The 27,655-nt window shown below is 38.5% G+C and overlaps 1 protein-coding gene across 1 annotated transcript in view; it reads right to left on the reverse strand.

Moving 5' to 3' along the window:
• Positions 1 to 27,655, reverse strand: part of Crb1 (crumbs cell polarity complex component 1) — a 179,683-nt gene that overhangs the window by 131,516 nt on the left and 20,512 nt on the right. Inside the window, exons 2-4 of the mRNA XM_075987426.1 lie at positions 12,349 to 12,924; positions 4,592 to 4,787; positions 1,188 to 1,327 (exon numbers count right to left, since the gene is read on the reverse strand). Coding sequence (XP_075843541.1) covers positions 1,188 to 1,327; positions 4,592 to 4,787; positions 12,349 to 12,924 — 912 coding nt within the window. The remainder of the gene's footprint in view (positions 1 to 1,187; positions 1,328 to 4,591; positions 4,788 to 12,348; positions 12,925 to 27,655) is intronic.

Consider the following 27,655-nt stretch of genomic DNA (forward strand, 5'->3'; position numbering starts at 1 on the left):
TGAACATACATGAGAACTTAAAGTCTGTCTCTACAGTGACAAATTTCCTCCAACAAGACCCCTCCTACTCCAATAAGGCCACACCTCCTAATAGTGTCATTCCCTTTGGGGGTCATTTTCTTTCCAACCACCACAGTATGTAACTTCCCTGACTCATAATTTGTAAGGCAGACAAGTATCTCTGAGATCTGGCTGCCATTTGTCCCATTTCCATCTTACTGATACCACTCAACATAGTCAAATGGTCTTGAACAATCATCCAGAGATCCACAGCAGGACAGGTCCCTTTCTATGTGCTCCTAGCACTTGGCTTGTTTCTTTCCGTTCCCTTCTTCCTTCTCTCCCTCCCTTCCTTCCTAAAGTAAGCTGTATTGCTTGGTGCTAGTCAGGGCACGGAATGATCAATCTCTTATTTTTACCAACTAGTTAGTGTTTATTGAGTTTTTTATGTTTCAAGCTGAGCTAAGATTTTTATATTTATTACTGGAGTTGTTTTCTAAAACAACTCAAGGAGGTGGATATTATTATTAACACCTTTCTTTTATAAGTGAAAATCCATCTGAAGAGTGCGTAAGATATTTATCTGAAGTTCCTTGTCAGTGAGTCCATCTATGATACATATGCAGGCATATTTTCTAAATGGTAATATTCACTTTAATATAAGCTCATTATAGTATCTTAATGTACCAAAACTTATATTTTTGTGTACTGTATATCTATTAGAATTAGATACGCCCCTTTTGCTCCCAGATTATGAGAGATTGACTAGCTACATGAATTATGAGATTGACTAACTGCATGAATTGTCCAAGAGACAAGATAAACTCTTAGAAAGTTCATACATTGGAGTATTTTTTTTTTTGTATTTCTGGTGTCTGGAAATAGGTAGATAAAAGGAAACCATCCTAGTGAATGTTTCTTCACGAAAGCTATATGAAATTCAACCTTCCATTGCTGTGTTCTGGACCTAGAGGGTTCTAGTCACTGGTGCTGTGGTCCCTTGTCTTACACAGTTTAGATTATAGTATCAATTCTGTGTAGGCGATGAAGAATTCAATGTAATAAGTAAAGCTGAATAAAGTGTTGGCTTAAAGCCTTTGGTGGAAAGAATTTTTTAGTTCAATTTCTATAAGCAATGTGTTTCTAGTCTGAGTAAAAAGAAAAAAGATAAAGTAATTGTCACTTACCAGGCCAGCAGTGACAAACATAGCTGTTAACAGTGTCTTCACAGGTAGCATTATTATGACAAGGCTTTGACCAACAAAGAGGCATCAAGGTCTCACAATGCATCCCCGTGAATCCACTACCCGTGCAGTCGCAGTGGTAGCTAGATAGTAAACGAAAATCTCATGTCAACTCTTGGTCATCTTGAAAAAAACCCTCTTTATTCTGTCTCTATTTGCTCATTAACCTGACCCCAATGGCATAGCTTCATACTTACCTCAAAAGTACAATGGAGTTATCTCTGAAGACCTGAATGGTTGTGTGTTTCCATAACAACGCTTTGTCATTATTGATTTAAAAATGACAGTAAAACTTCATGCACCATTATTTGGAAGCCAGTTTCACCATACATAAACTGAAGACTTAGGTCATCAGATCATAGTGATAATTAAATATATATAAAAAAATAAAAGCATCATCTCTAGTATATCAGGGTAGTAGGTTACTATTAAATGGTATAGTAAATATAATTATTAGCATTTTAAGTTAGTAGGTAATGATTTGCACCAAATAAGGTCTATTATAAAAATTATTTTTTTTCTTAATAGAAGAGCTCCTAAGTATATTGTGATTATGGTGTATTTTGCTTTTTAATTACATGAATATTTTAGTTTTTCTATCTCCAATTATTATGGACTAAAACTATCTCAAAATTTAGTTTGATGGCATGAATTGTTGAATTTTTATAAATAGTAGGTTCTTAACATAGGTGATGTCTACTCAAGGATTTAGTGTTATTAAAATTAAAAGTGGATCTGCATTCTTAGGTGAAAAAAAAGGGTGTTTTGAGGGAATGCTTCAATCATAGAACACTTGTAAACCATTCCCTATGGCTGTGTTTATTTATCACCATGCATAGATACTGGGCTACTTAAGACTCTAGAAATGGCAGCTTGCAAGGGACATAGTTTTTATGTCTCAGAGAGTTGGGAAAAATCTGTTCATGATTTTGTTTGATTAAAAATACTAAAAAAAAATAAGGCCAGGAAGATGGACCAGCACATGTAGGTCCTAGCTGTGTAAGCCCTGGGGGTCTGAGTTCAATTCTCAAACCTACATAATGAGGAGTGAGGGAATGAACTTCATGGAGTTGTCATTCCAGAATCTCCATATGTGTCCTGTGACCCAGGCACCCATCCTCTCTCTCTCTCTCTCTCTCTCTCACACACACACACACACGCACACGCACACTACTACTACTACTACTATTACTACTACTAATAACAATATTAATAATGGCCTGTAGAGATGGCTCAGTTGTTAAGAGCATGCATTGCTTTTCCAAAGGAACTGAGTTCGATTCTCAGTACCCATGTGAGGCGCTCACAACCACCTGTAACTCCAGCTTCAGGGAATCTGATACCTCTGGCCTCCTTAAACACCTGAACTTACGATCACATTTCACCAACACACATATGCATACACATAATTAAAAAGCAAATAAATACTTAAAAGAAAAATGCCACCTGAAGGCTAATGATTAATAAGATGTTAAAAAGTAGTAATCTATTCTATGTGAGACATTAGAGGCCCATGTCCTATATTAAAGGAGCACATCCAAGTCTCTAGAAATGGAGATCACATTTGAAAGCTCCTTTGGTATGCAAGAATCAATTTTCCCTTGTGAATTATAGGAAATATATTAATTTTATTGTGTAAAAATAAACTCAAACCACATTGGTTGATCCTCACAAAAATTACATATTAGGAGGCATAACAGTAAAACAAAGAAATGAATCATGCCACCAATAAGCTGGGTGGTGGTGGTGCACACATTTAATCCCAGCACTTTGGAGGTAGAGACGGGTGGGTCTCTGTGAGTTTAAGGTAAGCATGATCTACAGAGTGAGTTCCAGGACAGGCTCCAAAGCTACAAAGAAACCCTGTCTCAAAAAATAAAATAAAATAAAAGTAGAGAATAAAGGATGAAGGTTTCCAGCCTGTCAGCCTTCCCATCAGAACCAAAACCCCTGTGTTTTCTGTGGTGATGCTTTCTAGAGAAAACAGTACACATAGCAGAGAGCTTTCATTCCCTTGGAAGTTTCAGTCATTCTAACATTCCTGTCTCTGCAGTGTCCAGTTAGCTGCCGCCAGGAGTATAGACTCCCTTCATAGACTCACTGATTGTTTGCAAGGAAAAGTGAAATCAAGACATAGAATATGATTTAAATTGTGCTTCATATTTTTAAAAAGAATTTTTCACTCTCTCTGCTCTATTCAAAAATCTTATTATCTTATTAACTAACATATGGACATATTTGAAGCACACATGCCTTTCATTACATTTATTTTGAGTTCTAGTCATTTTGAAATTAGATTTGAAGTAAGTTATGACTTTCTTTATTTGTGTGCTCTTGGGAATTGAACCCATGGCCTTGCACACACCAGGCATATACTCTACCACTGAACTAAATCCTCAGCCCCATGTCTGATTTATTAATAGGAGGAAAAATGATTTTATTTTTACTTTTACAAGAAATTAATGATATGAACTCATGGGAGCGTCTAACATCTCTTTACTCCAGATTCTTTATTAGAATTAAGGAATGGCATATATTACAATCTGGGAACAGTAATGCTCGCCATCATTCCCACAGGACTGCTATCAAATGAGGGAATTTCTAGTCCAATGCTATCAAACATTGTTCTGCACTTACAAGTCTGTATTCATGGCTTAAGCAAGTATGGGAATTTCTTTATAGGGCTATATTATTTGATGTGAACTCAGCTATCACTATACAAATTAATTATATTTATCACACAAAGATAAAATGTAGTATTGCCCTTTCCACAAATTCCAATGAGAAACTCATATTTGCAGGTGAATTGAGTTATACTTTTTGATAATTATGCTTTCTCTATAAATTCATTCAATTCCCCAAACACCTGGAAAGCCGAGATAGACCAATTTAATATCGGTGCTCTTGCAGCAGCCTTTACAGACGAATTCGGAAGGATTTATTTTTCCATTTGATTTATTTGCTTGTTTTCATAAATATAAACTTTATGTTCACAATTTTAACAATTGATAGCCTTGCTTTCGCATTTTCCTTATCTGTAACAGGTTTATTACATGGAGTTTAGGTGTTGGTACTTTTCTATGATGTATGTAGTTCTCAGCCATTACAAGAATGTCTTGGAAAACCTTCACTCAGTACAGGTGTCCACTAAATACACACATATATATTTAGTATATATTTATTAAATATATGCATATATACATATATTTAGTAAATCAGAATGCTGCAACTTTTCATTACTTGGTGTAACTTGCAACAAATGCAGGCTGTGAGAACGTGAAATTTGCGACAGTTATAGAATAGTGCTTAGTCTCTGGAAGCCCATCACTCATCCATAGAACACTTACCCGTTTCCTCCATCCACGCATAGACCTCCATGGAGACACGGCTGACTGGCACATTCATCAAAGTTGAACTCACAGTGGTCTCCAAGGAATCCAGGTGCACAGTGACAGAAGTAAGCCCCGAGAGCATCCTGACATGTGGCACCATGCAGACAGGGCTGGGATCCACACTCATCAATTTCCAACTCACAGTTCACACCTTTGAGAAAAGCCAACGCACGAAGCCAGAAAAGTTTTAGCAAAGTGAAAATATTTTAGCTGCTTGGCAATACTTTATTTACTAAGGCGCTTGTCAAATGCTATGTTACCCAAAATAATCTTCCTCCTCTACTCTAATTGCTCTTAACTCTGTGTGCTTGTGGGAAGTTGCAGAGAGCAGAGCAGCTGTCGCTTGAGAGAACTGCTGCCTGCAACAGCTTGTGGCGTTTTTGTCTGTGGAAACAAATGAGGTATTTTTAGAGCAAAGTTATTGTTAGCTGTACTTTTGTTGGAATACTAAAATGTGCTGTTGCTTTTATTTTCTTTCATTATTTTGAAACACTTGGTTTGGTTCAGCCGCATACAGAAGAGCGGGTAAAAGCTCAGGCAGGCTGGGTTGGTGTCTGAGCACAGGCAGTCACTGGTTGTGTGTTCTGGTTGATTTGTATAGAAACTTTAACAGCACAGAAACGGACTGTCTGTGCTTACCCATTCTGTACGACTGTGCCTCTAATCCAGGATAACAAGTCACGCATTAAAACATCAAGAGACTTCACAGTGGCTCCGAGGTAGTGCCCGGCTTGACTTTGTTCTCTTTTCTTGATCTAACATTCAGTAGAAATGTTCCAATAATGTCTTGTGTTTTTTTTAACTTTTATTTTGTTGAGAATAAAAGCATTCTATCAGTAAAAATGGAAAATTGTCCAATAGCATTAGGCTGGCTCTCATTTACTATTCCCTTTGTGACCCTCAGAATTCATTACTGGTGTCCTTCCATCCTACCTCCTCACCACGTAATATGCAATCCCTAAAGAATACAAATATTATTATGCCAATATTTTCAGAAAGTTTTTTAATAGCTTCTCCTAACATCTTCAGAAAAGTGAAGTTTTCTCTAAAAGTCAATGGCAGCTTCTAACAGATGGAAGCCATACTCCCTGCTGTGTGTGCTTGCAATGAACTGATCTGTCCCCACATGGATGTGCCCTTACTAGCAAGGCCTCATTCATTACCCTCTACTTCCCAAGAGATGGGTTGAGTGGAGCAAGATTCTGGAAATTACACGTAACTGCTTATTTAAACCTCTGGTGCTACCTCACATCCACCCAAAATGCCCTATAATATCAATGTAGTTATCATATTTCTTACTCCTCTGCCTACAGAATGGTGACTTCTTCAGTGTCAGAGTCTCTTATTTTCTGTGGTATTTGGTATATATTTTTGAACAAAGGATATGATCAACTAATTTTTAATGGATATTTGTTGCAACTGTATGGTAATCTGTTCCTTCCTCCCGAACAATGAGCTGGTGAACCAGGGCAGAATTTCCAGGTGCTTTAGTAAAGCTGGAGCAAGGAAGTCAATTAATGGCTTTGACAAACATTTAAAACAAATCATGTGTTCTCAAGGACTGTCCTAAACTTATGATACACATTTGGAGATATTTGTCCCTTATTGTGCACCTTTTGACAATTGGGGATCTGTGTTAACATTTCTGTGCTACTAGATAACACACACCATACGCTATCAGTGTGGAGCAGGTCTTACACAATGGGCTGACCATATCACTCACTGCAGCAGGCAGAGAGCACGTGACATGGGAAGGATGGCCATAACAAACCACCCTCAACACCTTGCCCATTATCTGCAGGGCCCATGCTTTGAAAATCACTGTGCTCCAAGTTCATTATGCTAAATTTCAGATTCCATGCAATATATGTGATCCCAATCCATTCTATGCTTCTTCACAATAAGAATTATGTTTCCTAGTTATGGGCTCCTTATGTAAATCCACTATACAGTTATTAAGGCTTGTCTATGACATGAGTGTCTATGCACAGAGTGCAGGTAGATCTCAGTTCTGTTCCTGCTGGAAACACTCTGGTCCACCTTCACACTTGCATGCAATGACAAAATTTTAACCAGAATGCCAATAAAGCGTACTTGGACTTCTTTCTTTCTTAGTCACAGCTCCTTCATTTCCTCCACTTGTCTTATTGTCCTAGGTAAGATTTCAACTAATATGTCGAACAAGAAACTGGAAGTGGGCATCATAGAGTTCTTAAAAGATGAAATAAAAGGGCTAAGAAAAAAATCTAAAATATTTAATATAGTGATGAGGCAAGCAGGCCTGGTTTTGATCCCACCCAACTCCTGCATGGCTAGCTTTACACTCGAAATAACAACACACAAATTGTATTCAATTAAACACTGCCTGGCCCATTAGTTCTAGCCTCTTATTGGCTAATTCTCACATCTTGATTAACCCATTTCTAATAATCTGTGTAGCACCATGAGGTGGTGGCTTACCTGGAAAGATTCTAGCCTACATCCGTCTCGGGTCGAAAAATCATAGTGTCTGACTCACTTCCCTTCTTCCCAGCATTCTGTTCTGTCTACTTCACCCACCTATGTTCTGACCTATCAGGCCAAGCAGTTTCTTTATTAATTAACCAATGAAAGCAACACATAGAAAGAAGACCCACCTACATCAATTTAATGTCTTGAGATATCAGGAAAATTCAAATTAAAACTTCCTTGAAATTTTACCTGAACACAGTCAGAATGGCTAATTTTAAAATGATCACAAATGAGTATGAGAAAAGGGGGAGCTTATTCACTGATGGCAGATGTGCAAAATCACTCAGCCTCCTTGGGGAGGAGTTATGTGGATTCTCCAAAAAGTCTACTTTATGATACAACTACACCACTCTTGGGCATATACTTAACGAACTCCAAATTCTAGTAGAGAAATATCATCTCACCCATGCTTATTGCTGCTATGCTCATGATAGTCAGGAAATGAGAACAGCTTAGACTCCCACCAACTGATGAATGGATAATAAAAAATGTAGTACAATTCCATAGGGTATCATCCAGCCATTAAGAAAAACAGCGTCATGAAATTCCCAGGTAAATAGAGAGAACTAGAAACAATCATTCAGAGCTAGCTGAGACCCAGAGCAACACAGGCTGAATGTTTCCTTTCATTTATTGAGATTACTTTTGGATACTCAGATTAACATGTGTCATTTGGAGTATCCATGAAGGTCAGAAAACTCATAAGTAGTAATGATGGTAGTACCCTATTGCTGAGGACACTTGCTTTTGTGTGCTTGTCTTAGCTTCTTTTCTTGTTTCTGTGACAAATTACCATGACCAAAGCAACTTAAAGAAGGAAGGGTTTTTGTGGCTTCCGGCTCAAGGGTACAGTCCACCATGGCACCAGAAGCTTGAGGTGACTAGACATTATATATGCAGTCAGGAAGCAAAGAGAGGTAACATATTGAACATATTGAGTTCAGCTAGCTTTTTAGTTGTTGTCATCCAGGACCCAAACCCACAAAATGGTGTCACCCACTTTATCATGGATCTTTCCACCTCATTTTCCTTGATAAATATATTCCCTCACAAGCATGGTCGGAAGATAACCTTTATCAAAACAATTCATGACTAATGTGCCTAGAAGCTTGTCTTCTAGGTGAGCCCAGATCCTGTCACAATGACACTGTACCAGCAACATTAGCATCACATGGGGACTTGAGCCTCATCTCAGATCTGTGGAATCAAATACTGTATTTCCACAGCAAATTCCTCAGGCGAAATGGATGCATGCTAAAGTTTGAGAGACGTTGGTACACATTATATGTTCATTATGTTGAAAGCACCATTGGAAATTTCAGCACATGTTTTTATTAGAGGCATCAACATTTCCCTAGGTAAAAATAGTGTGAAAATATTCTTTCTTTGAAAGATGGTAAGTGAGCCTTCTTCCTGGTCACTGTCAAGGCTGCCTTTTCCTTTATCACCACAATAACTCTTCTAGGTAAGACCCTAAAATTTTACACTTTCTAAATTATGAACTAAATTTCATTCTTAAAATACAACATTTTTATTTATGAAATAAAAATAAATATAAATATTTATATTTACAAAATAAAAATATTCGTTATGCTTAAAAGTAAATTTAATATGTACCTTATATGTAAAACTTAAAATTATGTTACTCTTATTTTAAAATAATTTATATACTAAAGATCTATTTTTAATTTATTTATTCATCCATCATTTCATAACTTATTTTTTGTGTGTATGTAGGTGGTTTTTATATGTATTATGTATGTACACACATATAGGTTTATAGGAACCAGAAGCCAACACAGAGTATCTTCCTGGATGCCTTTCCACGTTTGGTTTTTTTTTTTTTTTTTTTTTGAGACAGGGTCTCTCATTGAACCTAAAACTCACCAATTGGCTGACTTGGCTAGCTAAGGAGCCCTAGGGAGGTTGGGATTACAGATAACAACTATGAATTGCACAGATTTTTACCTGGGTGCTCTGAGTCCAAACTCAGGCTTTCCTGCTTGCTCTGGCAAGCACTTTACCAACTGAGCCATCTCCATAGCCCCTCAAATATTTATTTTATAATGAAGGAATGGAATATTTTCCTATAGGTTTCTTTCACTGAGAATTTCGATACATGTTTTTACTTGATTTTTATTATCCAATTGTTTTATTATCCAATTGGCTTTTCCCTGACCTCCTACAACTGTTTTCTAATACTGCAAGCATCTTAATGGAAAAGGTATACACTATTAATTTCATCAATATAAAGAGGACTTCAATTACATAAAGATTTGTCGCATAAACTTAAACTAAAACTAGACAAATGCTCCAGGTCAAAGTCCTTTTCGCTAGAGAAACCTTTAAGTACTCACTTGAGCTTCAGCTGTAGCTGATGTTCATGCAAACAGACTCTCACCTAAGGCTTCAGTTTGGCTCAGGCTCAGCTCATTTTCGCAGCCAATGAATCACAGCTCGTGAAGTGCAATGGAGTGCACAGAGGATTCATGCAGCGTGAACCCTCTCCACATGCTGTGGCTCTTTCCCCCATCCTACCTCTCTGTCTTTTAAAATTTACTTCCTTTTCTTGCTTTGTGGCTCACAAGCACACAGTGGTTTTTTTCCACTCTGTAAACCCAGTTCTTTATGCTCACTCTCTACTCAGATACGGCACACAGCAGCTGGGTCACTGTAACAGTGTACAAGATTCATTAGAAGATCTAGGTAGAGTCAGGGAACGCAAGAGCATCCATGTTGAGTGTTCATGCTCTTCTTTCTCCCTCAACAACTTTGGCTTTTCTTGATTCTACCTGTCTTCTCTGGGATTTCTGGTAATTGGTCCAGACTACCACAAACATCAGTATTGACGGAACAGCTATGATGTAAACCAAGAACCAAAGTCTCTATGTTAAGTTCACATGAACTTAATTTCTGTCTCCCATTCTTAGATATTATCAATTAAATTTGACCCTCTGAAGATAGGATCTGGACATTTCTGTTCCGCATTTCTGGATAATTGGTATTCAGGGATGAGAGCCAAGATAGGCTACCAGAACACGGCTACTCTACTTCGGCAGGTGACCTATTCATTACAATCTGGTGGGGTTACTTGTGGGAACACAAATGAAAACAATGGCTCACGCTCTTCCTGATTCTATTGGGAGCAAATAGTTCAGCAGTGAGAAGCAGTGAGGCATAAGGCCAGCAGACTCCCTGTCTGGATGCTGATCTAGCACAGGTTACCTCAACTGCTGTGAGTCTGCAATTCTAATGGCTATATCTTATCTAGAAGATGGCATTTTGCAGCCCTTCTCCTTGCCTTCCAGCAATTATTAGCTCTCTGACCCCTTTTCTAAATGTTCCCTGAGCATTAGAAGGGATGGGATAAATGTTATATTTAGGGGTGAACATTAATTAAAATCTTTTATATAGCCTAAATTTAGACATAAAGAATGTCAAGAGTATATTCAAAAATGGAATTTTTTGAAATTTTACAGACAATACACCTCTCTCTACAATACTGTTTGTTGCATGATGTCTGTTCTGGGCTCAAAACAACCAATGTTCTTTGCCTGATAAACAGAAATGTAACAAGTTCACTGATAAAATGGTATCATTCCAGTAATGCTTTATTTTTCTCTTGTTTTCTAAGCAACCAGGGAGATTTTTATAACTCAGACTTTTATGAGCCACATTTAAAATGTAATCACAAAATAAATTTATATGAAATACATATAAGGTCGTAAGGATCAGGACTCCTCATAGTTGGCTAAGTTTACTCGGCTCCAAGGATACAGTCAAAGGATGGTTTATTCACCATCGTTGAAACTTTGTAAGCAACCGATGTGATGTACTATTATTGTCTTCTAAACGATGAAGTAAGAACTGGCTTGCTGCCATTTGTCTGCTAGAGCACACTTAAGCACCAGAACCTACCGATTTGTACCCTGCTTTCCTAATAGGCTGCATGAAGTGTTGGGCTTTGGGCCATAGAGGGTAGGGCTAAGACAGGACTGAAGAAATAGAAGGGATAGAAAAGCAGAGCTATCTGATTCTGAAAGTGACTCCATGAAGCCCATAGACTGAATCTAAAGGTACCTGTCACTCTTGTTGTTTTAAAGTTTTAATTTATTATCAATTGAAATAATTGTAGATTTTTATGGACATAATGTTGGAATGTGTGTATGTGCTGTTTATTGACCGAATCAAGCTAATCAGTACAAGTGTTTACTGTTTTTCGTTCTGTGATGAGAATACTTAGAATTCTTCCTATGGTTGTTTGAAATATACAGTATAACCAAGTATAGTCCTCAAGCAATAGAACCCTAACACTTACTCCCCAGCTGTCACCTTGTACTCATTTACCAACACCTTCCCTTTTTTTGTCCATGCTCCAGCCGATGGCAGCCACCATCCAATACCCTATTCTTTGTGTCAGTTCTTTCAGATTCCACATAGGACTGGCCCTTCGTGCCTGGATCTGGCCCTTCGTGCCTGCATGACTTCACTTAACATAATGTCTTCTAGTTTTATCCAAAATATAGCAGAAGCAGAAGACAGGTGACTGAGAGATACATGAAAAGATTTCCAACATTTCTGATCACAGAGGAGTACCGACTGTGACATTATCTTACAACTGTGATATTGGCAGTGTTCAAAATAATGCGTAAAAGTAAATGCTGGGAAAGCTTTTAGAAAAGGGACCTCTATTTTATTGGCATATTATGAATTTTAGAAAACAATATAGAAGATTCTCAAAAAAAACCCTGAAAATTAGTTTACCATGTGATCAAGTTACCCCACTACTGAATATATAGCTTAAAATATGTATAATATGTAATATATAAATATTCATTGTCTTCTCTCATTCACTGACACACTATTTACAATAGCCAAGATATGGTAGCAACCTAAGTATCCATCAATTGATAGTGAGGTTTTATTTAAAAATGGCATCTATACACAAAAGAATACTACTTAACATTTGTGAAAACTGAATCTAAGCTTACAGCTGTGTAGAGCTTCTACTGAAAAATTAATACATGCTCACAAACGCAGCAAATTCACTAGGTTTTCAGGATTTAGTAAGCTTTCTATCTAGTTATTAGTACCTTCTAGAATTTGACCGTTTTCATAAGTGATTAGACATACATATTATTGAATATAAAAGGAAAAGTAAACCAACCACATATTCAGGGTACTGATGTAATTGCACTTACCAGAATACGCTTGAGGGCAGACACAAGTGTATCTCCCTATCTCATTGAGACACACAGCCTCATTCATGCAGGGGGCAGAAACACATTCATCTACTTCCAAGTCACAGTGCCTGCCTTGGTATCCAGGCACACAGAAGCAGGAGTAGCCATTGATCCCATCCTGGCACACAGCCCCATTGTGGCAAGGGCTAGAAGCACACTCATTGTGGTCTGTCTCACAGAACTTTCCAGCATATCCAGCAGGGCAGATACAGATAGGGTTCTCGGGGTCTTTATGGCAAGTGCCTCCATGTTGGCAGGAGTTTCCCCCACAGGAATCGGTGGCAGTGTCACAGGTCAGCCCGCTGTACCCAGGAGGACATTGGCACAGAAAGCTCCTTTCTCCTGCAGTATTCACACAAGTGGCATTTCCTTGGCAGGGACTGGAGAAACAAGGATCCTTCACATTTTCACAGCCTTTGTCCAAATCGTTGTCTATGTCTGAGCAACAATTGTCTTGTGGAAAACCCTTGCATGTAGAATTGTTTAAGCAAGAATTCGAGAGGCACTTGGTATTGTTTTTATGGCAAGACGAATCTAAAAGGAAATATAAAATATCAAGATTAAATTTACAAATGGTTGAGGGTAGAATTAAAGAACACCCTTTCAAACATATTCATTATCAAAACATATCACTGGATATGTTCTAATGTTGAATTTTAATTCTTCATTGATCCAGAAGTTTCCTATAATTCGTAATAAGAAACTAAGATGGGGCTAGGGAGATGCCTCAGTCAAGAAAGTACTTGGCTTGCAAGCATGAAGATGCAAGTTCAATCCCCAGATTCCATTTTTTTAATTAATTTATTTATTTATTAAAGATTTCTGTTTGATTCCCTGACACACATTTTGGTGATCACTTCAAGTTTTTTTAAGGTTATATGTAATTTTAAGATGATCATTAAATTTATTTAATTATGGAGGGCAGGCACATGCCACAGCGTACATGTGAAGATAAAAGAACAGAAAAAAACAAACAAAAAACAAACAAACAAACAAAAAGATTTCTGCCTCCTCCCTGCCACCGCCTCCCATTTCCCTCCCCCTCCCCCAATCAAGTCCCCCTGCCTCATCAGCCCAAAGAGCAATCAGGGTTCCCTGCCCTGTGGGAAGTCCAAGGACCACCCACCTCCTTCCAGGTCTAGGTTAGGTGAGCATCCAAACTGCCTAGGCTCCCACAAAGCCAGTATGTGCAGTAGGATCAAAACCCAGTGCCATTGTTCTTGAGTTCTCAGTAGTCCTCATTGTCTGCTATGTTCAGCGAGTCCGGTTTTATCCCATTCTTTTTCAGACCCAGGCCAGCTGGCCTTGGTGAGTTCCCGATAGAACATCCCCATTGTCTCAGTGTGCTGGAGAGGTTGTGGAGTAAGGGGTACACTCATCCATTGCTGGTGGGAATGCAAACTTGTGCAACCACTTTGGAAAGCAGTGTGGCAATTCCTCAGGAAATTCGGGATCAACCTACTCCTGGACCCAGAAATACCACTCTTGGGAATATACCCAACAGATGCCCTATCATACAACATAAGTATATGCTCAACTATGTTCATAGCAGCATTGTTTGTAATAGCCAGAACCTGGAAACAACCTAGATGCCCTTCAATGGAAGAATAGATGAAGAAAATATGGAATAGATACATATTAGAGTACTACTCAGCAGTAAAAAACAATGACTTCTTGAATTTTGCATGCAAATCGACAGAAATAGAAAACACTATCCTGAGTGAGGTAAGCCAGACCCAAAAAGAGGAACATGGGATGTACTCATTCATAATTGGTTTCTAGCCATAAATAAAGGACATTGAGCCTATAGTTCATGATCCTAGAGAAGCTAAATAAGAAGGTGAACCCAAAGAAAAACATATAGTCATCCTCCTGGATATTAATCTTCATCAGGCAATGAAAGGAGACAGACAGAGACTCACTTTGGAGCACCGGACTGAAATCCCAAGGTCCAAATCAGGAGCAGAAGGAGAGAGAGCACGAGCAAGGAACTCAGGACCCCAGATTCCATTTTTAAAAATCAAGGTTTGATAGCAGACACTTTACAATTCCATCACTAGAGAAGTAGATTTTGGGGACTCACTGGCTAGTAAATCTAGTCAAATCAATGAGTAGCAGGTCAATGAGAGACCCTGTCTCAAAAGGGACAGATGACACCTAAGGAGAAACATCTGAGGTTGTCTTTGACCTACACGTCTGTGCCCACATTCACACTTGTGCACATGCACAAGTACACAATGCAAACACACACATGCACATGCATGCATGCACGTATGCACACGTGAACAGGAAGAAAAACGACTTCACCACATTTCTTCTGTGTCTTTCTTTCCTCAGGTCTAAGTGCAATTGAATAATGAGAACCAAACACTGCTAATCCCCCCAGCTATTAGGAATTCTGATGCCTGCCTTCTCTTATGAAAGACTTAGAAAATATTAGATCACTTACAAAATCATCTGCGAGTCAGTTGCTTAACAGAAACACACATTTAAAAGAATTCTGTTTCTTGGTTTATCACTAGCTGTTTTAATCAGCATCACTAAGTTATGCTCTAAAAAACAAAACGTAGAAAAATGAAAAATAATAAAAATCCTGGTTATCTAATAGGATACACTGCATTAAACATTCCAGGACTTCACGCATAGCATTTCTCCATCACACAGCAACACAAAATAGCTACATACATTTCCCAGACCAAAAAAGATAATGTCCCACTGCAAATATATTGAAGACAGGGGTACAAACTTCATTTTCCCGAAAGCTTCTCTGTTTTAAGAATCCATTTTTGAAAATACAGCTGAAGTAATAGCCCCAAGAAAAGCAATAATTTTGCGATTCCCTCTAAATTGATTGGATACACTTCTAGTTTATCATCTGAAGCATTGCGTGCTGGAGGATATAGAACATTTTAGAACTCCCGAGAAGGCCATGTGTGGCGATGCCTATAACCCTAGTGCTTGGTAAACAGCGGCAGGTCTCTGTTTGATACCAGCCTGGAGTATGTAGTGAGACACTCACGCTGGTGCATGTGTGTGCACACATGCACACACACACATACACACACAAGAGGAAGTCATTTGTAAATCAGAGTTATATGCCCAAGTACACTCGTAATTTAGTTTGATGAGAGGAAAGCATTTAAGTACTCACAGATTCAAAATGTACTCTTTTGAAATTTTACGAAGATTCTGGGGGAACATGAATGAAAATTACAGGGAAACCAAAAAAGAAGACATTCATTCTAGGAAATTCTGTCAGGGATCTAAGAAGACAAAAACAAGCAAATTTTACTACAAAAAGAAATCCCAGCACCCCGGACGTGCCATCAGTATCAACATTAAGCAGACCGGAAAGTGGGGCCTCGTGAGGAATGTGTCAGAAAAGAAAAACGCAGCGTTCTGTGTATGAGGCAACAGCAAATAAACAGACCAAGCCTAAAACGCAAAACAACTTTCATCGCTATTTATTTGAGGGGAAATGCTAAAAGCTGGAAAAGAAAGGAAATTAAACCATTGAAGGTCGGTAATTAAAAAAGACTGAAGAGAAAAGAAAATTACAGCTTATGAGACTAACACTCTGCTATAAAATAACAAAAAGCTGTGATGGATATTGGGAGCAACAGAGTTTAGTGGGGTGTGTGTGTGTGTGTCCTGTTGAAGAATTAAGTCATCTTTTGCCACAGTAGGATGCCAAAATTTTTATTTTGTTTTGTATTGCTTTGCTTTGAGACAGGGTCTCTAAATCTACATAGTCCTGGCCTTTCAGGAACTCATTATGTAGACCACACTGGCCTCACGGACATCTGCCTGCTTCTTAAAGGTGTGTGCAACCATGCCCAACTAGAATATGGGTACTTTATGTATCTAAAGATGAAAGAAATATTTAGGAAATATAAATAAAATCAAGGAGTAATTTTTCGGTGTGATTCAAGGAATTTGTCGTGGAGTGTGCACCTCAGGCACATGAAGCAGATATGTGCTTCCTCATAGCTATCCCTGGAGATTCTGAAAGGCTTACCGAAATAAATTCGATAAAATGTTTGCAAAGCAAACCAGGTGGATCTAACTACAGTCCACACCCTGTCCCCATTGTTCTGTTTCTGTGCACACGGCGACATGCTTTCAGTGGGGGTCTGAGCCTCACCCTTTCCTCCCCTTGCGTAAGGTACCACCGACACTGTGTAGGTTTGTGGATGTGCCCCTAGATGCTAACAGGTTTTCCTACAGAAGCAGTCAGCATCTATGCACTAACTAATGAGAACAATTATCTGTCAGAAAGAAAATTCTATTTTTCAAATTAATAAGACAGCTTCAGTTTGATTTGATTTGACATGGCAAGGCTCTGACTTGAACTCTTTCTGTCTTTGCTTCCACGATGTTGGGATTAGAGGCATGTGTCACCCTGTCTGGCTAACCTAATGCTTTATTGAGATGAACAAATTGAGTAAATAATTAAATAAGCAGCTAAAGAAACAGAGTGAAGGCAAAAACTAGGATGGGTGTCCATGACCTAAGGATCATGGTCACTCCAACTTTTCCACGATACTTGAAGTAAAAAAAAACTCACTCGTGTTCTTCTATGCCTGGCTCACTACATTCTCTCAGTGAAAATAAAAATCATTTCAATAATTACTATGCTTTAGAAACAGACTCATTAATAAGATTTAAATTGATCATTGGGATTTAGTTCCCAGGAAATGGGCGTAAAGAGTTTGGCTTTCCTATTAGCTTCCTGAGTAGGAAATTTCACTGGGTGGTTAACGTTCAGAACAATCCGCAGGCTACAGCACGTGTTCCTCGCAGCAAAGTTCGCCATCTACTGGCGCTCTTAAGAAATTCTTCGTTGGAGAGCTTTAAAACTATCCCTTCCTTCCTTGTCCCTCTCAGAGCTGCAGAATTCCTTCAAGGAGGACATCCTGAGTGATCCCAATGAACATGGTCCAATTGAAGCACCGAAGGGGCCCTTGCTGCGAATGCAACAAGGCTTCCCCCTCCTCCCTGGAGACGCCTGTAAGGAGCCGAAAAGGCTGAAAACAGTGGCAGAAGGGGGGAAAAAGCATTTCCCGTAATTTTTATAAGTAACTATTTTTGCAGTTCCCATTTCCATCTTAAAATGTAATGATTCTTTTTGTTGATAAATGGGAATTAATTTTCCCAGTTTTAAAGATGCTAAAGACTCATATTTCTTTGCATGTATGTTTATCCTGTAATTAAGTTTAGATGAAAAACAGGCATGCTGGCAATTTAGTTAACTGTGATGTAGGCCATATTTATTCACCTGGGGAAACAGGGATGACTCTTTCCAGGGGAGCAGTTTCATGTTTTCAGAGGCCGCTTTTGACTCATTTACTCTTTAGTCCCTTCTGGTTTTCCTCTGCTTACCAAAGAAGCAGATAACTGAATGACTTTTTGAATATTCAATTATCTAAAAAATGATCAGCTTACTGTTTACTATCTCTTCTTTGTTAACTTTTCTCTTAACCAATAAAGAGAGAGCGAAGCAGAGGGGCCAGAGGGACAGCCCTGAGCCTGTGTCTGCCTGTGCAGCCTCTGTCTTCTCGTCTGTGAAACCACAGCAAGGCAATGTGTCTCAGGGAACTTTATGGAGATTAAATAATTAGACTTTAATCTGTGGCAAACATACTGAGCACTAGATAAATGCTATATATAAGGTTGTGATGATGATATAACTAACTATACCGAGAACAAGTTGTGTTGTGTTGTGCTCAGCATCCATTTATTCTAAAAGCATGCTCTACAGTTATTTCCTGAGTTGAATTATGCAAGCCATGCCTCTTTAATGAGTCTTTATAAAAGGCATGCACGTGTATGTGGACAGCAACTACAATCACCACACATTACCCATATGCAAAGAAGTAATGATTAATACTCATTTAAAAACATGTTCACATAAATATTCTGTTGTTATCACTTTCTCAGTCTTTCCTCAGGATTTAGGACTCTAATCATGTCTGCCATTTATTCTTATTGATACTGAGCTTAAGCATCAAATTCACTGTCTGTCATCAGAAAGACGGTTGGGGGAATGGATGGAACTATTATGTACCTATCATATCTGGGTCAAAAATAGCAATTTTAATGTGCCCATATTTAGCCAAGCTAAACACTATCCACTCCTTTCCCGGCAGTAAGTAATATGCACACTTATTTGGGTTCACATTGCTCAGAGGCATGCATTTTCCTGGATTTATTTATTTATTTTTGTGTTTCTCAGACTAATGGGACATGGCCAAGGACTTAGAGAATCCATTTCTAAAGGATGTGCTAGGTTTGGCGTGGAGTAACTTTGAAAACATGACCAGGCTGTAATGAATGCTTTCTGATGATTGTAGAGAAAAGATTAAACATTTTACTGATGAGATGCTGTTTAAATGGGACTGGGAGAGAGAAGTGTGTTGGCAGAGTCGAGCCAGAATCAACAGGTCTAAGAATTTTAACTTATGAAAATGAGGGCACTTGCTGAATTCTCCTTAGCCTGACTTTCTGCAGAAAATGAAATTCTATTCTAAGTCTGGGCTGGGTAGGGGTGGACGTGTATCTTTATTCAGGACATAGTCTAAATGACTTTCACATGGTAGGTGGTGAGCAGACGACTGTTGAATAATGAATAAGGGAGCAAAACCAGCTGAATTCTCATGTATGGCTTGCTAGGAAATTCTTACTTTGACCTCCTTTGGTAAATCAAGCAGAACTGGTCATCAGTTAGAGTACTTGCATTGATCCACGGTATGACAGACTCCACAAGGAACGGGTAAACTGAGATGGAGATGGATTCTTTCCAGACAATCCCTTCCCCTGGCATTTCTGCTGCACCCCCAAAGCTAGGTAATCAGTGACATATATGCAGTCATTTCTGAGCATGTGGTCTCAGATACCAAATCGAGGCCAATACAATGCCACGGGAAGAGTACATACAGATACATGGCTCGCTAGCTAAGATTTAAATTTTGGTTCAACTGACTTCTGCCTCTGTGACTCTAGGAGAACAATTATCACAGTGCCTCAGTGTCCTTTTAATAGGGATAACTCACAGTCATGCGTGCAGCAGGTGAGCACACAGGTTTCGGATCCTAGGTATGCATTTTGGCTCAGCGACTTACCAGTCTCTCTGGGTTCTGTCACGTAGATACAATGCCTTAGTTCTCATTGTCAGAAAAAGGGTACTGTTCCATAGAATCACTGCACTGGTTAATTATCAAACACCTAATGGTGCGTGGCACAAATGAGCAATGCCAGTTATTGGTAGTTTTGCTGCTTTCATCACCAGGCACAGAATTAATGATATACATAAAGTTCCTTGAAAAAAGTCAAACATTCAGAAGTTTTCAATCAATCCCATTTGCTCTCTATGGACGGTTCCAAGCCCAAATGCCATAGCAGCCCTCAGTTAACTAGGGAAGGTCAATTTATGGTGCTTGATAAAAACACTCTCCAGAGAATAAATTCAGGAAATGTGATTTTATGATATCACAAAGAACATTTTGTGTTTTTAGAGATCTAAGACATGCAGGTTTATTGCCATCAATATCCTCTGGAAACCAAATGGCGTACTCTGTCTGTGTAGAGGCCAACACCATGCTTACAGTTACCTCTCAGACAAACCCTCACGTGCCGCTTCCTTGCTCCAGGTGAGGAGCCTGTGGCCACAATTCACTGACGCCACTTGTACCTCAAAGTCTGTCGTCAAATATTACTTCCTTAAAGGGTTCGTGGCTTTTTGAGAAACTTTCCTGTGGCTACATTTTGAATATCTTGAAGAAAATAAGCATTTTGCTATATGTTTTCGCATGTATTTTCTGATTGCTAATGGAATTAAGTCCTTTCCCATCCAAAGATGTAAGCTGCCCTGTGTATTCAAAGCATCTAAGCTCGACACTCTATAGCCTGCACACCTAAAAATAAGGTTGGAGTGGGTCTTGGTCATTATGGTTTGGATGATACATCACATGGCTTCTGCCTTGGGCTCCAAGCATGCACACTCTATAGGAGGTGCTTTCTTCTTCTGTCAACCTCAGGAAATGACAAAGTAATGTACATTGTGAAGATCACTTTTTAGTAAATGTTAGTCATTGAACATTTGAATAGGGTTTCTTCATGTTTCTTTGCCATTTATAATCTATAATCAATCAGTCCCAGGCTCCGATATCATTATAACCGGTTTATACTTTAATAATGATAGAATTATACTTCATAGAATAGACTTGCATTTTATTATAGCCATTGCTTCTAGTAGACCAAAGTGGAGATTCTCTCTGTATAACTAAAAATATCCTTAATAAAAAAGAACAAACTTTCTGCAGTATATAAGACTATAAGACCATGTTTTAAGAAGCGATCTGCAAATACAGCTACAAATTGCCTTTCATTGCAAAGCAATAATCAGAAAAGCTTAGAGACACTGCCTTGGCTCTAAAAAGAGATGAACAGCTTTTATTTTACTGTTACAGTCTTATCCATGTGCTAAGTAAATTTACTGTATATAATTAAGGCCAAAAAAACCTAGTCATAATTGATACAATACATTGAAATCAGCCTTTCGAAGTCTAAAAATTCCTTCTAAACACTAAAATAGTATAGACAATCATCTGAAACATATATATGAAATGTTAACAAAGATACTCTGTAGTGGGGGCAATGCCTTTCCTAGACACCTTAGGCTATCAAATAAAAACTCAGTGCCTGGAATAGGTTACCTCTCTTTAAGTTCTTGTCAGTGGGGACCCATTGACTGCCAACACTACAAGCCATTACATTCCTCTTGCTTACACTCCCGGACTCGATAGTAAGACCCTATTGCTAAAGACAGCACATATTTAAGACATGGAACATGGAGAGAACAAGCTGGTATTAACCTCAAAGTTTCATCTCTACCAGGTGGCATTTATAATGCCAGAGGATTATACTTACACTACAGGGTTGGGGAGTGTTCATTCCTCTGTGAACACTGTGAGCTACACTAATGATTGACATGGCAAGATATGCCCACTGCTGCAATAGTGACAAAAGGAAGGAAGGAAGGAAGAGAGGGAGGGAGGGAGGGAGGGAGGGAGGGAGGAAGGAAGGAAAGAAGGAAAAAAGAAAGGTGTTTTTCATTGTATTAAAGCCACTCACAATATAGAATTCTTGTTTAGTGCTCTAATTGGGCCAAAAGTTTGTAACTCATGTGCCATAGACCTCAGAGAAGAGTCTAATACTATTATTCTGTTAAACAGTATTAAACAGGCCCCAAGCTATTATCTTTATAATAGACTAATGCATCTCTCAACCTTCATCAGAAAAGCTTTTCTTGTAGAGGATGTAGATTAACACTGAGACTCTCAATTGGTTGTTGGGCAAAGAACAAGACACTGTGATCTTCTCTATATAAATCAGGTATCTGTAGCATACCCCCCAACACACACACACACACACACACACACACACACACACACACACACACGGCTCAGGGATCGTGTTTAAATGAAGAGTGAAAGACTTACGGGCCAGAAGCAGTGGATATCTACAACAAAACAGTGTCTGTTGGACATAACAGGGCCAGTGCCCATGTGAACTCACAACAGCTCTATCTGAGTAAGTAAAACCAGCACACGACCAAGCGTGGAGTCCTGAAGTCTCACTCCTAACTGAAAAGCTATAGGTAATAGATGGCTTTGGGGAAGGAATGGTAATTTTATTCAGGTGTATGGCCTCAGAAAGGCTACCTATGCTCCAGTAGATGGTTCTGTACCCATGAATATAAGACAGCACTAAGTGAACAGAGCAAGCTTTTTAAAAAAAGAGAGCACAGGTGAGAAAAGTGGTAGTGAGACACAAATTAGGAGGAGACAAACGTGTACTTGATCAAAACACACTGTGTATACGACAAAAATCCTGAAAAATGCAGTCAAAATAATAAAAAATTAATGTTATAATTGACATAAAATGTCTCTAATTTTTTGCTTCCTGGGGATTAATATATCTCCCTATAATTTCATTTAATTTCTATGAAATTATTATGGGATGAAGAAAAGTTATATTCATCTTATAAGTGTGAAATTTTCTGGAATGTCAAATAACTTCACTGGTTTTGCACATCTAATATGTAACAGAACAGAATGCTAAGGGACTGCAAGACATTTATCTAAAAATAAGGAAGTCTAATAAAGAAGAAAGAAGCATGAGGAGAAGCGCTGAAAAGGTTATTTCAACCTGTTCTTCCCGAGCATCGGTGTTCATCCGAAGCTCAGCAAATGTTGTTAAGCCGTAGCTTCGGCATGTGTGGGTTGAAGCCTGACATTTGCTTTCCTAGGAAGCTCCCAGCTGCTGCTGTTGGCCCAGGACTACATGGAAATAGAAATAACATGTATTTGTACCAGCTCAGCCTCTCAGCAGGTGAATGGGGGCCACATACCATGAGTGTTCTGCGAACTCCACTAAAACACACACACACACACAGGATCGTGGGAAGGGCTCAGCAGATGAAGGCACTGGCTGTACCTGAGTTTAGTCTCTGGGGCTTGCATAGTGGAATGAGAGAACCAAGTCCCCAAACCCAAAAGCCATGGCACGTGTGTGTGTGTGTGTGTGTGCATTCATACAAATAAATAAATAGTAAATATAAAAATACAAATTGAGAAAATTAATTTTAACTTATTTAGTTTAGTCAAGTATACCGAAAATATAATCATTTCTGTATATAATCACTATCAAAATGACTGAGATAAAATGCTGCCATTTGTATTCTCTTTGAAATCTGATACATACTTTACACTTTGACGTGTTTTCAAAGCCACATGTGACCAGGGGCTGATAACCCAAAGAGTGTGGCTCTTGATGTTCTCATGTGTTTGTAAAAGCCACCAAGCCCTACAAGAATCATGCGTGAGTGGTGACTGTGCATGATATAAATTTCTCTAATTTAAAATGTGTTATTTTATTATTGTTGTAACTACAAATAAGGCATCTTGGTGTAACTGTGGGTAAGTAAAACCATGAAAGCCTGAAATAATGGGAGTAATAAATATTTATTGGAGAACACTCATAACAAGGTAGCAAGCCACCGTGGCTCTGTGGGCCATGGGAGCTGTGATCACATATCCCACCACCACCCAAGAGAGAGTGAGAGAGAACCCTTCCTTCTCTCTTAAACGCAATCACAACCCAGACAGAAGACCACACATGCCCTTAAGTCCGGTACCACTAAAAGTTATTAGCTGAATGAATTCCCACAGCACTTCTCCCTTTTTGTCTAAACAAAAGGTTTTTAAATCTAGTACAAAACTATATACAATAAGGACAAATATCTAATATCGTCCAATAGAAAGAAAAGGTACTAACAAACTCGAAATAGAACTACAGCCATCATTATGAAACACATACTGAATGCCCAGGCTATAGGTGAATAGGCAACTAACAGAGATTAATCCAATAGCTATCCTATCCTGACGAGTCAAAGACTTGTACCTAAAATGTCTTAGCTAAGTTGTGAGAGGAAAGTCATCATGACTGTCTAGTCTTTATCCCCATCAAAGACTTGAGAAGGAAAAAGGAAAATAACATTACCTGATTAAGCAGGAAGCGCAAGCAAGTGACTTCCAAAAGGTACAAAAAATAGCAGAAACTTTCATGCTCCATGAGAGTCATTTGTAAGGTATCTTCAAATAGTGGCCACCCTCAGAAGCTCTGGGCATGGCATGCAAGGCATCACATCTCCCAGGTCACTGCAGTCTTGTATATCTCCAACCTGAACAGCCATAAGGCTTTAGTTGCTAAGGCACATAACAGTCATCTTGTATTTCCTGAGTGGTCCTTCATTTCATGGCTGTTAAATAATTAACTTTTTAAGTTCAAGATCTAGGTTCTGTGTATATGATCTATGTATTCAGTTATGACTGCACTCCTTATTTTATTCTTTTGTGTGTGTGTAGGGGTGTAGTACATGAGTGCATGCATTCATGTTCACATTTGTGTGAGCATCTATGTGTAAGAGTGTATGCATACATGTGCATATGTACTTATGGAGGGAAGTGGCCCTCCAGATTTCTACGTGGGTTCTGGGGATCTGAGCTCCAGTTCTCAAGCTCACCGTTTGGGCCAAAAGTACTTTGAAAAGTGTGCTTTCTCTCTGGTCCTTAATTATACACTCTGAATACTCCTATGAGTCTTGAATAGTTTGGAGAATACATGCTGATTGTTGTTTTTCTGGTTAATTGGTTTCCCCGGGGAAATTGGTTTTGCTCACTCTATGGCTCACTACACTTGAACAGAAGGAGACTGGCTTGCTTCTGCCAGGTCTCTCTAAGTTGTGGATGGAATCTGGGGAGAACCCAGGTTACTGTGGCTACCAGTTAACTTGGGAGTTACCCTGAATAGATTTCACTTTCTTTGTTCAGCTAAAAGCTCCATGGCACTGAGCACAGCAGCTGCGATGCCACCGTGCCTCTGGTTTGGATATGATTTTGAGAAGTTTGAGTGGCTCCCTGCCTGGTGAGTTCTGGCACATGCTGTCTGAGCAGGGCCCTGGTGCTCACAAATATGCCTCAGCTCATCTGTACAACCACACAGCACGCATGCAAAGCAGGTCTTGATCTCACAAGGACCCATTTGGCAAACTCTCCTCAGAAGGGAAAGGCAAACGCGTATGTAATGAATTCCGAGACTGCATTGCTTAGCATGAAACTCAAAAGAAAAGGCAAAACTGATGCTTGGGAGCTCCCAGCGAGATGCAGGGCTGTTGACATCCTTCTGAGAGCTGGAAGAGAGCATCTCATATATGGAATTGGCAGCCTAACTAAGGAAAAAAGCATGAAGGCATGGAATGGCTCTGTTGTAAAATAGTCCATAAGGAGTCACGCCCCAGAAGTACCCGATCTTAACCACGGCCATGATGTGCCTTTGTGCTTAAAATGTTTTGCAAGTTAATGGGAAAAGAAAGGTGAAGACAAGCAAATAATTCATGAATTCTATATCTTGTAAATTGAGTATTCTAATTGAAGTTTTGTCTAATAATAGTATTTAACGTTATAGTATTTTAAATGAAGCCTGTATATTAGTCATTACCGTGCATACCTCCCTCAAAAATTGTATCCAGTCCACTGGATGTGTCCTGTGTCTATTGTCTGTCCTTTGATCTTGAACTTAGAATCTCTTAAACAGTCCTTCTAAATGAGATGGGTGGGTGTCTTTGTTTTGTTCTCTTATTTTTTCATAATAAAATTCAATGAGTTCAACGAAAGTGCTAAATTTCCTTTTACAACACTTTACTGACTTGTAAGACAAATGCTGATTTAGAGCATGCTGAACGGTGTGACAAGATATGAGAAGTTAAGCTGCATAGAACAGAAGTATCTCCACATACGGCAGAGCATCATGGTGCGGCCACGTGCTAGTGTGTATTATTTCACTAAACCCACAACCTTTGGACAATCTATGTGAAGATTAAAATCTTGTTTCATGAAGGCAATTTGAAGTTTCCCACATGTTTAGTGCATACTATAAAATATATATCTTTTTGTGCTGGCGAAACGGCTCAGTGGGTAAAGGTGTTTGTATCCAAGCCTGGCCTTTAGTCCGATGTTGAGGACCCTCACGTGGAAGGAGAAGACTGACTTCTCCAAGTTGGCTTCTGATCTCTATAACTGTGTGCAACACTCACATAAATTATAAATAAATAAATTAAAATCCAGTGAAAATTTCTATCTGTCACAAATATTTTGTACGGTTTAAACATAGTGTCTATGTTTTATTTCGATTTCTTTTGTATGGGTGCTATTGGTATCCAGAAGTGAAGGAGCCTAAAATCTCATCAGCTCAAGCCAGGATTGTATAAAACCGTTGATTGTTTAATCCTCAAAAATTAAAGGGATAGTTTTATGTCTTATCAAATAAGCCAGGTCTTCCAAGAGGATACTAATTCTTGTCATAAAAGGGTTAAAAGACTCACGAAGAATCCATTTGCCTCTGGTCCTTTTCAAAAGCACCCTATCACGTTGTTATAGAAACCACTTGCAGCTGGAAATCCCCCATCATGATTATTGCTATAGTAACCACTAACTGACAAGAAGCTAGTCTTTCATCCATTTGCCATCATCCCCTCTCCAAGATGGTTTTGTTTCTACATATTGCTGGAAACAGAAAAAAAAAGAGTGAATTTAATGAGGATGGAAATTGAGAGAAAAAGCTCACTCTAAGCCATCACTAGAATAGTGGAGTTACTCTGTACTGTTCAGAGAAAAGCTGTGTTTCTTGAAATGAACTTTTAAATTGTTCACCCAGTAACTTCATTTATTTGAGTTTAGAGTATTTTAAAAATTGAATGTAAAATATCCTTTTTAAAAAATCATCATTCAAAATTTATAGAAAATTTCCCAATAATATGCCTTATAATCTCTTCTTACGTATTCAATTTGTCAAGTTAAATGCATAAGATTATCTCTCATAACAGTTCATAATAAAATATTAATCTAATATGGTATCATATTGAAAGTCAACTCTGACAAACAACATTGAATTAATTTATTTCTTTCTCAAAAATGCAAGGTTTGAAACAGTAATAAACTGCTGAATTTTGGCAATCTTGTGTAAAAATGATTTATGCAGATTAAAGCAAACATATGTCCATCTTTTCTATCATCTATACATCTGTCTATCTACTTATCTGTCTGACTATCTATCTATCGATCTATTTATCTATCATCTATCCACCCACCCATCCACCCACCCATGTATCTATCTATGTATCCATGTATCTATCTATGTATCTATGTATGTATATATGTATGTATGTATGTATGTATGTATGTATCTATCTATCTATCTATCTATCTATCTATCTATCTATCTATCTATCTATCTATCTATCTATCTTATAATCTCTATCCCTACCCCGCATCTTTCTCTGCCTTGGACTTCATCTCTTTATATGGATCACTTTATATGTTACTAAGCAGCAAATCTTTTATTTGTAGACATATGCATAATTCTGACTGACTTTTAAAACGTTTAAAATCAATTTGAGGAGAAGATAATGCAATGATAACAACAGTGTAAGACATTAGCTCAGTAAAGGTCAGAGACATTGTTCCGGTGTAAATTAAAACCTGCAGTCCTGGTACACTGGATGGAAAGCACTGCTGCAAACCAAAGGCTAATATTCAAATAGTTGATCCCTGAATAAAGATTAAATGCTACCTTTTAGTCTCAGCTTACCTACAAGATAATCATTATAGAATATCTACAGAAAGATATAACTGTTCTTATTTACTAA

Source organism: Microtus pennsylvanicus, chromosome 10 (assembly GCF_037038515.1).
Source record: "Microtus pennsylvanicus isolate mMicPen1 chromosome 10, mMicPen1.hap1, whole genome shotgun sequence".
Classification (NCBI taxonomy): Eukaryota; Metazoa; Chordata; class Mammalia; order Rodentia; family Cricetidae; genus Microtus; species Microtus pennsylvanicus.